Source organism: Danio aesculapii, chromosome 24 (assembly GCF_903798145.1).
Source record: "Danio aesculapii chromosome 24, fDanAes4.1, whole genome shotgun sequence".
NCBI lineage: Eukaryota > Metazoa > Chordata > Actinopteri > Cypriniformes > Danionidae > Danio > Danio aesculapii.
Window position 1 is genome coordinate 4,801,286 of NC_079458.1, and position 17,310 is coordinate 4,818,595.

Below are 17,310 nucleotides of genomic sequence, written 5' to 3' on the forward strand. Positions count from 1 at the left end.
AAAAAAGATAATTTTCCTATTTAAAGCTTGACGCTTCTTATTTTTTACAATTATTTTGAGTGAGAAGCTAATGGTCTAATCCGATTCAATGATTTATGCTAAGCTAAGCTAAAAGTGCTCCCGCCAGATCCTAAGTTCAGCTGAATGGATTCAGAAATGGTAAAATGAGTATATTTCCAAAAAAAAAATGGAGTGTTCGTTTCAGGATTACCAGCACTTTGAGACATATACAGGTAAAACTAAATTAATACCCATGACTTCTAAGCTAAGTTGAAGCAAATGATGTTCAGTTTCTTGCGCAGACTGATAGTTTCTCCTCATAAGACTTCAATATATCATCAGGAGCCACAGGTATTAATTTAGTTTCACCTGTATGTGTGTTGTTTTTTTTTTTTTTTTTGACTATCAAAGCTGACAGCCATTGACTTGCATTTGAAGAAACACTCCACTTATGGAAATAGGCTTATTTTATAATTCCCCTAGAGTTAAACACTAGAGCTTTACCATTTCTGAATCCATTCAGCCGATCTTTGGGCCTGGTGGGAGCATTTTAGCATAGCAAAGCATAAATCATTAAATCGGCTTAGACGATTAACATCTCCCTCCAATATAAAAATAAAAAAATCGATAGTTTTCCTATTTAAAGCTTGATGCTGCTTCTTTTTTTGAATTATTTCAAGTGAGATGCTAATGGTCTAATCTGATTCAATGATTTGTGCTAAGCTAAGCTAAAAGTGCTCCGGCCAGACCCTAAGATCAGCTGAATGGATTTAGAAATGGTAAAAAGAGCAAATTTCCCCAAAAAATGGAGTGTTCGTTAAAGAATTACCAGCCTTTTATGAGTAAATAAACTTATACAGATAGAGCAAAATTAATATCCGTGACTTCTAAGTTGAGTTAAAGCAAATAATGTTCAGTTTCTTGCGCAGACTGATAGTTTCTCTTCATAAGACCTCTATGTATCACCAGCAGCCACAGGTATTCATTTAGTTTCACCTGTATGTGTTTTTTTTATTTCAAAATGCTGATAGCCATTGACTTGCATTTTAAGTATCCTAAATGACCACATTTTCAGCTAAAATCTTCTTTAATGACTGAGTGACAGAAAAATAAAGTCACCTACATTTTGGATGTCCTCAGATTAAGGAAATTAAACAGCAAATGTTCATTTTTTTGGCTAAACTGTCTCTTTAACGTGTTATATTACATAACGTGACCTTTGGGCACAGCAGAGTCCATTAATTAAACATTTAGTATGATTAATTTTCTTTGCTTCTCATCTTCCAGCACTTTCTGTTTCAGTGTAAATCCTCCTCATCATTACCGCACCCTCAGTTTAAGACGATCTTTAAACACTCCACAATAATCCAACAACAATAGCCACTCTGAATAGATATAAATATAGGACTATGGCATAAAAATCCACAACATTAAATAGACACACGGTCGAGCTTTTCGAAAATGAAAAGAAATCAAGTCAGAACACAGCAATCTTATACAAATCTTTCCCTTAGCGATTTCATTATTTCCCTCTTTTAGCAGCTTAGCGAATGATAACTTGGCACTACTGAATTTTGTACGTTTCCTTTGTCAAAGTGTTATGATGTCTAATGAAAATGCTAAATCCAATCACGATCATCAGTATTAGCTAGGCAAACAGAACGTCCCTGTGACTGGATTTTTGTACTAGTGGTCTTGACACTCGTTTCCATGTCGAAATCATCTTTAATTATGTTACGGCAGTTTCCATAACAACTGCAATCAGCACAGCAAAAACTGCAGAAATCATAACTGTGCACCACAGATGTATTGGCTTGTAAACTCCAAACCTACTGTCTCGTGTTTATGTGTTTCAATGTTGACTCTGTTCCAAAACCTAGTGAGCTCCCTACATAGGCAGCTGCCTTCTAAGGGTGCATGGAATGGAAGCTGTTTTAGAATACAAGCCAAAGTCTTATTATAATTATATAATAAGTGAGTCTTATATGTGAGTCTTATAAATTAAATAACGACTGTGTCTTTAGTTTCATTTCTAAACATTCGAATCACACAAAATATGCAGAAACTCATGGCTGGCTTGAGCCCCACCCCTGAAGTATTGTCAGTCTATAGCGATTGCTGATTGGCTCCTGTACTATGATGCGGGCCTTATTCGCCATATATCGATCGATGATTGGCTCTTGTACTAGAAGGCGGGCTTTATTCACCATATATCGATCTATGATTGGCTCTTGTACTAGAAGGCGGGCTTTATTCTTCATATATCGATCGATGATTGGCTCTTGTACTAGAAGGCGGGCTTTATTCGCCATATATCGATCGATGATTGGCTCTTGTACTAGAAGGCAGTCTTTATTTGTCATATATCGATCGATGATAGGCTCTTGTACTAGAAGGCGGGCTTTATTCGCCATATATCGATCGATGATTGGCTCTTGTACTAGAAGGCGGGCTTTATTCGTCATATATCAATCGATGATTGGCTCTTGTACTGGAAGGCGGGCTTTATTCGTCATATATCAATCGATGATTGGCTCTTGTACTAGAAGGCGGGCTTTATTCTTTATATATCGATCGATGATTGGCTCTTGTACTAGAAGGCGGGCTTTATTCGCCATATATCGATCGATGATTGGCTCTTGTACTAGAAGGCGGGCTTTATTCGCCATATATCGATCGATGATTGGCTCTTGTACTAGAAGGCAGTCTTTATTCGTTATATATCGATCGATGATTGGCTCTTGTACTAGAAGGCGGGCTTTATTCACCATATATCGATCGATGATTGGCTCTTGTACTAGAAGGCGGGCTTTATTCACCATATATCGATTGATGATTGGCTCTTGAACACAGGGGCGTAACGGACATTATAAAAGTGGGGGGGGGGGGGGGCGGCTGTATGAGATCATACGTTCATATAATTAATAATCACTTGTTTCTAAATGGTCTGTCTCTAAAAGTGAGACAGTTGCTACGCCCCTGCTTGTACAAGAAGGCGGGCATTTTTTGACGTATAACAATTGATGATTGGCTCCTGTACTAGAAAGCGGGCTTTATTCACCATATATCGATCAATGATTGGCTCTTGTACTAGAAGGCGGGCTTTATTCACCATATATCGATCGATGATTGGCTCTTGTACTAGAAGGCAGGCTTTATTCACCAAATATCAATCGATGATTGGCTCCTGTACTAGAAAGCGGGTTTTATTCACCATATATCAATCAATGGTTGGCTCCTGTATTAGAAGGTGGGACTTTATTCGCCATATTTACCGTTACACTTTTCCCCATTCAAAACTATACGAGTGACACGTCTTGTGTATTCTATAGTTTTTGACTATACACAAACGTAATTTCTCCAATACAGTGCTAAAAATTACAAAACAATACTTTTAGGACTATTAAAAATAAAAGTCGATTTTTGCTGCAATTCATAAAATGGCCACCGGTGTCGCTAATAACATGTATTTTACATATAGCGTTATTATTATTACAATTATTCGGCAATGATGCAGTAAACTGATCAAAAGTGACATCTTGTTGACAGTAAAACGCTACGAAACATTTCTTTCCAATAAATCGTCAAAAAAGTTGATAACAATAAGAAATGTTTCTTGAGCACCACTAATTAGCATATTAGAAGAAATAATTAAAAATGTTAAAAAATAGTTGTAATAGTATTACGTTCTTACTGCATTTTTGATCAAATAAATGCAGCCTTTGCGAGATAAATTTTTAAAAAATGTACAAATTATATACACATTTTATTCATAATTATTATATAATAATTGTGTAGCTTGTTGTGATAAATGTACAAATTATATACATATTTTATTCATATTAATGACTATATATTGTAGCTTGTTGCGAAACATTCTGGGGCATATTTGACAAAAATAAGTTATCTTAGAAGGCAACATAATACATGTCTACACCATGCTGCCTACATAGACAGCACACTATGATTTGGAACCGAGCTAATCCTTAACTAAAGCAAGAAACATCACTTTGAAACAAGTTTTACCATGTTAAGACTGAAAAAAAAGTTCACTGATCCCTCAACAAACAGCGTTGAGTGATATTAGCTACAACCTCATACCTCATAGAGGACCGTGTCTTCAATCGTAAGGCTTTGTTTTTTGAGTCAGCGAGATTCCTAGTTGAAGTGATGGCGTTTCATCTACTACGGATGGTATCTGTAACGCATAACAGGCTTAGATGAGGCTGTTAAATCAAAACAATACAGAAAGGCATCATGAATGAGCCTCAGGCTGAATTCACACAAATCTGATATGTATGCATGTGTGTATGTGTGTGTGTGTGTTGTAAGATGTACTGACGGTCTGTTCAAATAAGCTCGCCGGACCCTTGAGCTGCCTCCGAGTGTTCATTAAAAATACCACGCCGGTTATGTTCTTCAGTATGGAATGTGAGTATGCGTTTCGTTTCATTTCACACCTCTTCCTGTTTGCACATCCATTTTTTACATCCGCTGCTGGTCGAGCGGAATACACTGAGGTCGGATTTTTTTTGGAGGGGCGTGGCTTTCCACCAGCGTGGGCGTGTCATCAGGGAGGGGGCGGGATCTGTACCCCGAGCAGCTCGTAAGCGAAAATGTTCCAGAAGATGGCGAAGAGGAGGAAGGTGATGAAGGAGAAGATGAGCACCCACCAGGAGCACTGTTTATGCAGAGACTCCTCGTAGCTGCGCAGGATCAGCAGCCCCATGCTGATGCCCACCACTGCGCCCGACAGATGAGCCATGAAACTGGGCTGCGGGCCGGAGGAGGGCAAGGGTGGAGAGAAGCGCAGCCAAACGGCACGGCCCACTTCTGAACTCACTGGAAATGACAGAAAGAGGAACAGCATTCTACCGTGTTTATGCTTATTTTGGTATGCGTGGACATCAGAAATTAATTAATACACAATTATTTATATTTTACAACACGTGGTATTTAAGTCTTGTGTCTCCAGAATCTCTCTATTACGCAAAAATCACTTTAATAAGAGGTTTAAACACAGTTGTGTGGCAGCAGTATGTGAAAATAACCAGCCTCTATTAATTAATAGTTTAATTCATTCTATTTTTATAATCAGACTTGATTAAAAACAGTCTGCAGAAACACTCTGATTGACATTCTGCCTTTGTGTGCATCATCAGAGGGAAAAAAGCCCCGCCCACTAGTGATGATCTCTCCCACATTAGCATACACTCTCAGAAATAAAGGTACGCGAGCGGTCACTGGGGTAATACTTTTTCAAAAAGGTACAAATTTGTGCCTAAAAGGTCCATATTAATACTTCAATGATACATATTAGTACTTAAATAGTACAAAAGTGTTCCTCTTAAAATTTTATAGGTACTAATTAGTGCTGGGCCGTTATCGGGCCGTTATCGCAGCACGTTAATGCAAGACTCTTATCGCGCGATAAAAAAATATCGCCGTTAGCCTATTCTCAAAGTTGGGTTGGGAGCTGGGTCTATTCTACGCAAGCTATGATGACTTTCACCTTGATATTTAGCGCTGATGTATACCTGACCGGTGAGCCGTCTGACAAACAAGTTCCCTTCTGAATCAAATCAGCAAGATGCCTGACTTTAGCTGCAGTTCGGCAGTTTCACTATAACTCATGAATATTTCATCCATGTGGTCATGACAAGCTGGGGTATTAGACGCAAATGAGGAGCAAGGACTGGTGAGAGTGTTATAGAATGTAGTAACGCTCGCCAAACTATTAATCTTTCGCGGTGTGTGTGGGTGCGTGTTTTGTGTGTGTGTGTGTGTTTTGTGTGCGGCCCTTTACTGACAGCCTCGTGTGTGGAACTTGTCGGAAAATATGGCGAAAAGTCCTACATGACGGTAATAGTTTGATTGCAGTGTTTACTTCAGTAATACCACTAATATCTGCACTCCACATGTCTTAATTCCATTTCTGTTTAGTTCAGTTATGACTTTAGTCGCATTAAGGTAATCAAAAATCTCTGTTTACATGGTAGACTCTTAATCATATTAAAATCGTATTAAAGTATTGTTGCCCATGTAAACATACTCAATGTTTAACACACCGTCAGGGCTCTGTGAACTTGGCATTGAGAAGCAGCATTTTCTGTATGTGCGTACATCAAAAGCAAGTATGAAATCGCTGTTTGGAGCTTATGTAGGCCTACAGTTCAACATTCATGTTTAATTGAATAAACAGTGAGTAAACACAAGCACATCTTATTGAACATTCATTTTCATCACCAATTATCATAGTAGAACAGCATCTCAAGCAGTTTGTGATGCATTTTGGAAACAGGAGATGAGCCCCTGGTCTAATGCACCACCTGGCTTGAGAAACCCATTCTCAAAGACTTATTATTTGGGTAGCACACATATTCTGAATGCCAGAATTCAAATGAGACATTTTAATCTAGATTAATTTCAAAATTAATCTAGATTAAAAAAATTAATCTATGCCCACCTATAGTACTAATATATACTTTTGAGGTAGCAATATGGACCCTTTAAGTACAAATGTGTACCTTTTGAAAAGGTACCACCCCAGTGACCGCTCGCGTACCTTTATTTCTGAGAGTGTAGGACGTTAGTCTTGTTTTTGAATCGGCCACTATGCTGACACATAGGCTGTTTCTCAATATGCGTTCTTCAGCAATCTTGCATCGTCGTGTTCTCGAGTAACGTCATCATCAACTGCTAAAGTTCAGTTTCAATACTCAAGACCGCAAGAATGGAGGATACGTGAAAGTTTACAGATGTGTTCTTGATATTGCAGACTTGAGCACCGAACTCGCTCAAGAAGTCCCAGAAGTCATTGCGACTGGAGGTGGGAAGCGCAGAATTTTATATAGGATTATTATTAAAGTTCAGAGGCATAACATATTTATCTCAGGAGTTTCCCTAAATGAGACGGTGAAAGTAAGCATTACCATGAAAATCTTAATAAAGGAATAAACACATTAAGGGTGTTTATTTGCTAAGATTCGTATTAAAATCTGTTTTATTTATATTGTGTAACGTATATTTGTAAGGTCTTTATGCAGAGAGTATACTTTGAAAAGGGGGAAAACACCAAATCGTTGTATAAATGCTGTAATGTTTAAATAATTTTCCATAAAAAACCATGTGAAGGTCATGTGACCATCAGGAAGAACGCAGCATCTCAATTCTCACAGGACGCGTTCTCTGTTCTCGTGGTATCCCGAGTTCATTCCTCCGAAGACACCTGGCAAGACCGGTCTTCACATCAACGCAAGTCAGTCTCTGCTTTCTTGGAATTGAGATACAGCCATAGACATCTGTAGCTCCACCCTCTTTTTGAAAAGCACAATCTCATTTGAATTTAAAGCGGCAGTCACTAAAACTCCACAATTAGGATCAAAGGCGCAGTTTCGAAGAGTTATAAAACAATATTTGTGTGGTATTTTGAGCTGAAACCTTACATAGGCACACTAGGCTCATCGGAGACATAATAGATCTTTGTTAAAGGTGCAGTATGTAGGATTGATTGCAGTGCAAATTTAAAATATTGGAGTTTTTTTTCTTTCAGCCTGTGGTGTCTCAGACTACTCGATGTAAACACAGGTTGCCAGATTGACACCAACAGATCACGAGTGTGCCTAATGGTTTTTAAAAAAGCACATCATAAATCACAAAAGTATCTGGAAACAGCCACCAAACACCTTTAAACAGAAACTTGCAGCGATTGTCCCAGCTCTGAGTTCTTATTGGTCCACTGCTGTGGAACTGACAGTGATGATCAGCACTGTGTGTAAATGTGTAAGTTCTTTTAACTTCTCACGACATCTAAAAACATGGCGCTTGTGTGCGCTTCAAGATTCGAGCATACATGTACACGTCTGTCAAGTATCTGTTTACACAGAAAATTCATAATAAAGCAGCACATTGGAATGGAAAAATGTATTCTGTGTGAACGGCCCCTTTCACTGTAAGCTGCCCACCCAATGTGTGCACTTGACATATTCATTCATTCATTTTCTTTTCAGCTTAGTGCCTTTATTAATCTGGGGTCGCCACAGCGGAATGAACCGCCAGCTTATCCAGCACATGTTTTACACAGCGGATGCCCTTCCAGCTGCAACCCATCACTGGGAAACATCCATACCCACTCATTCACACACATACACTAGTCAATTTTAGCATACCCAATTCCCCTATAGCGCATGTGTTTGGACTGTGGGGGAAACCGGAGCACCCGGAGGAAACCCACGCCAACACGGGGAGAACATGCAAACTCCACACAGAAACGCCAACTGACCCAGCCAAGGTTCGAATCAGCGACCTTCTTGCTGTGAGGCGATTGTGCAACCCACTGCGCCACCCTTGATTTATTTATATTATTTGCTAATTAAATTGATTTAGACTTCTATAACTCTGAATCTGCATTTCATTTTAGAGGTTGCTGCTGTGCTCCAGAGGTTGCATTTTCAATTGTGCCTGCATAAATTGAGGCAGCCTTCAGGACTGAAATTAAATACGTGTGTTTTCCACCAAGACAACCATGGGGGGTCAAAATATAATTGGTTAAACTGGCAGTGGGCGGAGTTACAATGACCCAAACAAAGTCAGACGTTCCGACACGGAACACACACTTCAAAGCAGAATAACTGACTTTAGCAGTATTTTTCAGATAAACAAATATGTTTACTTAGCATGTTTCTTAAACACCTGCAAACATATTATAATATTTTTATGCTTTAGAAGAGTCAAAACTTACATACAGCACCTTAAAGTTTAAGCACAAGTATGCTGTTTTTGTGTGTCTATTTATATGCAAATGAGCTGCTGCTCCCCGCCTCCTTTCCAAAAGCCTGCAATATCACTATGTGCACTCTGTGAGGGACAATACTTACTGCAAACAAGTGCAAGAATCATCCGCAGCAGCTTATATGGACACTTCATTCCGGCCCAGTTCTGAAACATGGAAAAAAGGGTGTTAAAATTGTGTTACGGGTTTTATTATAAACAATTAATTCATAAAACACAGTTGAAGGCAAAATTATTAGCTCTCCAATGAATTTAAATTTTTTACAAATATTTGCCAAGTGCTGTTTAACGGAGAGATTTTTACAAACATTTTAACCATAATAGTAGATAAACTTGTTATCTTGCAAGATTCTAGTATTCAGTTCAAATTGTAATTTAAGGCTTAGGGATGTTCAGATCCGATCACATGATCGGAAATCGGGTCGTTCACGCGGTTACCTCCCGATCAGGACTTGAATATATATTCATATATATTCAATATATGCCAATTTCTGTTTAACGGAGAGACTTTTTCCAACACATTTCTAATCATAATAGTTTTAATAGCTCATTTCTAATAACTGATTTATTTTATCTTTGCCATGATGACAGTAAATAATATTAGACTAGATTAGCTTCTATACAGCTTAAAGTGACATTTAAAGGCTTAACTAGGTTAATTAGGTTAACTAGGCAGGTTAGGGTAATTAGGCAAGTTGTTGTATAACGATGGTTTGTTCTGTAGACTATCGGGAAAAAAATAAAGCTTAAAGGGGCTAATTATATTAAAATATTTTTTTTTAAATTAAAAGCTGCTTTTATTCTAGCCGAAATAAAACAAATAAGACTTTCTCCAGAAGAAAAAATATTATCAGACAAACTGTGAAAATTTCCTTGCTCTGTTAAACATCATTTGGGAAATATTTTAAAAAATAAAAATAAAAAAAATCAAAGGGGGGCTAATAATTCTGACTTCAACTGTATATACATTCTCATTATGTTTTAACACATCTTTAGTTATGCGGTGTCACAGAGTTAGACCTCTTTCGTGACCACACAGAAACAGCAGCGCGTCTGGCTTGACATCACTTTGTTGCAGAGGCACTATTGGTTAATGAATGCAAAGTAGAACACGAAGCAGCTTAAAGTGGAAAGCGCGAGAATGTCTGCGGTCTGGAGGTATTATAAAGTTGATGACGACAACATTGCCAACATTGTGAGATATGTAAACTTTGGATTGCCTGTCGGGTATTTAAGGTTGTGCTGCTATTAGTTTTTTTTATATCTAATGTTGCACTAAAGTCCAAAAGTGAAGAATTGGTGTTATTTATTACTTAATTGTTCAAGTCACCTCATAGAAGTGCTCTGTTTGTAACAGAGTTGTTGAAGGTTAAAATAAGATGAATTAAATAAAGAATAAGGAACATCCTGGATCTGTTTCTTCGCTTTTCTTTATTCTTTTTTTATGTATTATAGAAGTATCAGATCCAGGCCCGGACTGGCTACTTGGGAGGACTGGGAGAATTCCCGGTGGCCCGGCCTGTTTTTTGGCCGCGAAGGCTGTTGTCCCTAGCTGCTTGCACTCTCAGCAGTCGCACTTTTTTCATTTATTTATGTATTTGAGCATAGCCTCACTCTTTTTATTCATTATTTTGCCGCAGCTCCGCTCTTTTTATTTATTTTCTCTCGGCCCGTGAGCAAAATGCAGCCTGCAGGTTAATAATGATGTAACTATCATTTGACCCCAAACAGCGACACCTTAGTGAATATAAGAATTCGAATAATTAATATTAATGAATAATACACCTGCTTAATGAAAATCAGATGATTCACTACATTAATAAATCTGTCATAATTTGATCAGAAATCTAAAAAGGGGACAAAAAGATGAAGCCATCAATAGAAAGTAATACTGTGGTTAAAACAGTCGACAGTGCAATAGATGACAGCGCAATACTTTTTTCTTCCACCATTTCTCTTCCACTTTTGTGACCACCATTACAAAGGACGGGATATATTTAAAGAATTTTGCACAGATTATATATTCAGATATAGGAAAGGACATTGTGATGTTTTAAAGAATAGTGTTGGAGATTTAGCTACCCTTTAATGTTCTCATATTTATGAAAAACATTTGAAGTTCTAAAGCAGCTGTTTCCTTGAAAAGACATGATAGTGTCATTAGAAACTCAATTGGAAATTACCTTATTTTAATATAGTCAGTCGTGAACTGAGGTGGGCCGGTCTAAGGCTTAAAACTCCAGGGCTGAAAAGGAGTCCCACTCCGGCCCTGATCGGATCGGGTTTCGGTATCGCTAGATACTCAATATCAAATGACTCGGACTAGAGGGCAAGGGATATCCCTAGGCTTAACTAGGTTAATTAGGTTAACTAGGTAACTTTGGCTAATTAGGTAAGCCAACAGTGGTTTGTTTTGTAGCCAAAATAATCATTTCTTAAGGGGGCTAATAAAATTGAATGATTTAAAAAATATATATAAAAATCTGCTTTTATTCCAGCCAATTGAATTGAAATCCTTCTTTTTCAGGAAGGAAAAAATATTATAGAAAATACTGTGCTAATATCCTTCCTCTATCAAACATCCCTCAGGAAACATCTGAAAAAGAATTCAAATTTCAAAGAAGGAAGGCTAATAATTTTATCTTCAGCTCATGTTTCATTTTTACATTTTTAAATCTAATTTTGACCTCATTTTATGACGTTAAAAACATCATAACTCCAGTAAAACAACTGATTTCTCTCTAGAGACGTGTGAAAGTGAGCATCACGCACCATTTTAGAGCCAAACGAAGTCTGCTTAAACAGCTATTCATACTGCTGATGAGTTCTGATTCATGTCGACTTACATCTTAACTGTTGACAAAATTGTTCATTTCCAGGTGAAACTACATTCATTCATTCATTCATTCATTTTCCATCGGTTTAGTCGCTTATTAATCAGGGGCTGCCACAGCAGAATAAACCACCAACTTATGCAGCATTTGTTTTACACAGCGGATGCCCTTCCAGCTGCAACCCAGAACTGGGAAACACTCATACACTCTCACATTCACACACACTCATATGCTACGGACCATTTAGTTCATCCAATTCACCTATAACACGTGTTTGGTCTGTGGAGGAAACCGGAGCACCCGGAGGAAACCCACGCCCAACACAGGGAGAATATGCAAACTCCACACAGAAATGCCAACTGACCCAGCCTGGACTCGAACCAGCGACTTTCTTTCTGTCCACTCAGCTGCACAAATGACAAATGAACTGAATCGGTTTTTCTGTAGTTTCTTGCACGCAATACATCACAGAGCTCAATCTGTACCGGATCCAGAACATTCCTTAAATTCCTCTCACACAGATTAAAAGGCTCTTATATTCCCACAAGAGCGTCTGTGTGTCTGTAGACGCATCCATCAGCAGCGGCAGACGCTAAACAGACTTTATGACTCTCTGAGGCCTGTTTGTGTCTGTCTGTGTGCGGGTGATTAGAGACCCTTTGATCTTTAGGGAAGCCGCAATATAAAGCCTCTGGAGAGATTCATTCTCTGTCACTCTGCCTGATTTACCCTGTTCACTCAGTCTGATTCAGAAGCCGCAATGGCAGCAGTTAGGTTGGTTTACCATGACCACGTTGGCGAGATGTGCCGAGCAGAGAGCGTAGACCCCGCCTGAGCCACCGACCACTGGAGCCCGCATGTCTGTGATGGAGACCGTCAGTGAACCTGAGAAAACACAGAGAAAATTAGGGGCTGTTTAAAGGGGACTTATTATGCCTCTTTGTTTACAAGCTGTAAAATAAGTCTCTGATGTCTCTAGAGCATGTATGTGAAGTTTCAGCTGAAACTACCACACCAATAATGTTTTATAACTCTCTGAAACTGACCCTTTTAGGTTTTGATCCTCTAATCGTGCCATTTTGGTGACTGTCGCTTTAAATTCAAATGAGACTGTCCTCTTTTTAAAAGAGGGCGGAGCTACAAATGTCTGTATGTCACCTAGTGTGTTTATGTGAGGTTTCAGCTCAAAATTCCACACAAATATTGTTGTATTCGAAACTGCACCTAAAAAACTGATCCTAATTGTGGTGATTTGATGACTGTCGCTTTAAATTCAAATGAGATGTGCTCTTTTTAAAAGAGGGCGGAGCTACAGATGTCTGTTACTGCATAGCGGCAAATTTAAAAAACAAAACTAACATCCTATGCTAATGAGGGAGAGATGGTCACTAGTGGGCGGGGCTTTCCCCTTCTGATGACATGTACAAAGGGAGAATGTCAATCAAAGTGTTTCTGCAGACTGTTTTTATCAAGTGTGATTATACAAATAGAATTAATTAATTTTACCATTAGATGCTGGTTATATTCAAAGACTGATGCCACTTAACTGTGTTCAAACCTCTTATAAAATGATTTTTGCATAATATATCCCCTTTAAATAACATTTTCAGACAAAAACAAGAACATTTTATGCATTTTGTCTATTCGTATACACGATTTTTTTTTTGCAAACGATGCCTATATAGGAATCTGATACATATAAATATGTGCAAATTACACAAATGACATACAAGTTCATATATGGATTTCACATATTTATCATATATGCAAATTTTTTTTTAAATATTTGAAAAAATATGTATTTGCGATACTTAAAAAATATAGCAAAAATGGCCGCTTACATATATATTTTTTCAAGCAAGAAAATATATTATATATATATATATATTATATACAAGGCAATACAGTTGAAGTCAGAATTATTAACCCTCCTTTTATTTATTTTTTAAATATTTCCCAAATGATGTTTAACAGGAATTTTTCACAGTATTTCCTATAATATTTTTTCTTCTGAAGAAAGTCTTATTTGTTTTATTTCGGCTAGAATAAAAGCAGTTTTTAATTTTTTAATAAACATTTTAAGGGTAATATTATTAGCCCCCTTACACTATATATTTTCCGATAGTCTACAGAACAAACCATCATTATACAATAACTCACCTAATTACCCTAACCTGTCTAATTAACCTAGTTAACCTAGTTAAGCCTTTAAATGTCACTTTAAGCTGTAAGGAAGTGTCTTGAAAAATATCTAGTGAAATATTATTTACTGTCATCATGGCAAAGATAAAATAATCAGTAATTATGAGTTATTAAAATTATTATGTTCATAAATGTGCTGAAAAAATATTTCCGTTAAACAGAAATTGGGGAAAAAAATAAACAGGGGGGCTAATAATTCAGGTGGGCTCATAATTCTGACTTCAACCGTATATGAACATATAAAATATAGCTTTAATATTTGTAATATATAATTATAATATATAACATATATACATCTCTTTTATATATGTGAAATTTGAATATGAACTTGTGTGTAATATGAAATTTGCATATATTGCCATATATCAGATTTCCATATGGTTTTAAAACCCGAAAATCTTTAAAAACGATGACATCATGTGTGTGTATGGTACAGGATGGGTTTATGGAGGTAATCTGACAATTTGGTTATCTGACAATGAGGTAATATGAATAAAAAGATTTCAAGTCACAGTATATGTGCCCCGGGAACGCAAAACCAAAGTGTCATTTTTTAAAAATGTAGATTTTTCACTTTTAAGCTGAATAAATATGTGTTTCATTGATGTATGATTTGTGAGGATATGACAATATTTTGCTGAGATACAACTATAACTATTTAAATATCTGGAATCTGAAGGTGCAAAAAAAAATAGTGAGAAAAAAATCATTTAAAGTCGTCTAAATGAAGTCTCTAGCAATCCATATTATTAAACAAGAATAAAGTTTTGATATATTTACAGTAGAAAATGTCTAAATAATCTTTAAGGAACATAATATTGTATTGTTGATATGTTGCATTGATTGATATGTTGCAGAAAAGAAAAATCGATCATTTAGGTTCATACAATGTACTTTTGGTTATTGTCAAAAATACACACGTGCAAATTAAAGTCCACATGAACCGGAAGCTGCAACTGTTTTTTTTCCTGTATTGTGACGAAATGGAATATTAAACGAGAAAACAGTGGGCGTGGCTTGTTTTTTTAACTGCGAGCTGATTGGATGTAGTAAAGTAGGCATTTCATTCAGAATGATCTGGAAAAAGTTTGGGTAGAGTTACTATAACCTAACAGACTCCTCCTGCTCCTCACCATTTCTGTTTGTTGACAAAACTGACAGTCAGAGGGGTGTGGTTAAGTAAGTTAGCCACGCCCAATACCTCAGCCAGACCTAATCTGAGAATTTAACTGAAAACGAACAGGAAGTGCATTTTCAGATTTCACTTAAAGATTACAAGGGCAAACTATAAATTTTTTTCTTACTGACATGCACAGATGAATTATTCACCACAAGACTAGCAATGTGAGCTGACAAAATCAGTACGGTTAGTTTTGATTTGTACTTTAACACTGGTTTTGTACTCCAGGGTCACATATATTATTTGCTCGGATGTTCCAGGTGATCGCTCAGCGTCTGCTTACTAGCACATTTATAAAAGTGTCCACCCCCAAATAGACATTAAAATCCACAGCGGCACAAAAACCACATTCAGTAAAGCTAATTCTGTACTCTGGAAAGTGAACATGCATGCAAAATACAGCAGGAGCGGCTGAGATAATTGAATATTGGCATGTGGAGTGTGTGTGTGACGGATTGTCTATAAGCTGTGTCTCCACACCGGCTCTGCTGCGCTCAGCATTCACACTCCATCATTCTGCTCTTCTTTATGTTTTATTTTCATCATACTCTTTCTTCTCACACGTATAACACTCTCTCAGTCTATTCTTCATTTTCTGAGTCTCATATATACAGTTGAAGTCACAATTATTGAGTCCTCCTCTGAATTTTTATTTCTTCCTCCAATATCTCACGAAGGACGTTTAACAGAGCAAGGAATTTTTCACAGTATTTCCTATAATATTTTTTCTTCTGGAGAAAGTCTCATTTGTTTTATTTTGGCTAGAATAAAAGCAGTTTTTAATAAACAAAAACATTTTAAGGTCAATTATTATCCCCTTTAAACAATATTTGTTGTTTTAATTGTCTACAGAACAAACCATTGTTAAACTATGACTTGCCTAGTTAACCTAGTTAAGCCTTTAAACGTCACTTTAAGCTGAATACTAGTATCTTGTGAAATCTCTAGTAAAATATTACGTACTATCCTCATGGTAAGGATAAAATAAATTAGGAAGGAGTTATTATAACTATTATGTTTAGCCAGAAGCTAGCTCTTTACAACTCTGGTTGCCCACTGAAGCTAAGCAGGGTTGTGCTCGGTCAGTACCTAGATGAGAGACCACATGGGAAAGCTAGGTTGCTGCCGCAAGTGGTGTTAGTGAGACCAGCAGGGGGCACTCAACCTGCCGTCTGTGTGGGTCCTAACGCCCCAGTTTAGTGAAGAGGACTCTGTACTGCTCAGTGAGCACCGTCTTTTGAAAGAGACGTTAAACCGAGGGTCCTGACACTGGTTGTTAAAAACCCTTGGATGTCCTTCGAAAAAGAGTAGGGGTTTAATAATGGCATCCAGGCTAAATTTGCCTACCATCCCCATATCATAACAGACCTTTTTCACATGACGTCACGCAGTGTGTGTTTTTACTCCACACAGTGTATCTTTACTTCCGCATACACAGATCTCCCCATAGAGAACTCATCCAGTCAGCTGTAAATATACTACAGATATGGTTAGATTGTCACTGTACTTGTTTTCTAACAGTAAGAAGAGTGCACATTCATTATAAGATTAAAATGAAGTATTATTAGATTATGAAATTATATGTAATTTATTGATAATTAAGGTAAAGTGTATACCGATATTAAATTAAAACCATCCAGTAGGTGGTGGCAGGACACTGTCTAAAGGTCTTAATTCATTCAAACGGAGAAAGTGAAAAAAAAAAAAACATTAATGGATCAGTAAATAAGAAATGATCAAACTTATTGCATTTATAGATGAAATACCAGATAATATGAGAAAATTGAATAAAGAGTTTTACTCATGCTGGAACATAACATAACAAATAATTCATATTCAAAACAGCATCAAAGTAAAAATGAAATCATTATTGAGCAAACATATCATTTTCTTGATAAACAATAGCTTATTCCTATTCTTAATAACTTAATAACTTAAACAACCATTTTCAGGGTGCTTTCACACCTGTGAATTGGTCCATTTGTTCTGAAGCAGGGATTAAAATTGTTACATTGTTGCTCGTTGTTCTTGGTGCGGTTCGCTTTTACACGGCAAAGTTTCTGAAAAGACCGAAAGAGCTAAAACAAGTCATGTGTGAGTAAACTCTCCTCACATTGGTCAGAGTTTCACGGTTTATTTTGCAGAGTCTCGCTCAGCTGTCAGGGGTGGTGGTGGTTTAGTGTTTGACAAGGTGCGTGCGACGTGTCTGAAGAGCGGAAGGGTATGCGAAGTATTTGAGGACCGGGAGGGAGACACACGATTTCCGGGAGATTATCACTCGTTTGCGGCCATTCGGGAGTCTCT

At 37.3% G+C, this 17,310-nt stretch overlaps 1 protein-coding gene across 1 annotated transcript in view; it reads right to left on the bottom strand.

Moving 5' to 3' along the window:
- Window positions 1–3,807: 3,807 nt before the first annotated feature.
- Window positions 3,808–17,310, bottom strand: part of rhbdl1 (rhomboid, veinlet-like 1 (Drosophila)) — a 53,538-nt gene continuing 40,035 nt past the window's right edge. Inside the window, exons 5-7 of the mRNA XM_056451240.1 lie at window positions 12,409–12,509; window positions 8,877–8,937; window positions 3,808–4,842 (exon numbers count right to left, since the gene is read on the bottom strand). Coding sequence (XP_056307215.1) covers window positions 4,571–4,842; window positions 8,877–8,937; window positions 12,409–12,509 — 434 coding nt within the window. The 3' untranslated portion in view covers window positions 3,808–4,570. The remainder of the gene's footprint in view (window positions 4,843–8,876; window positions 8,938–12,408; window positions 12,510–17,310) is intronic.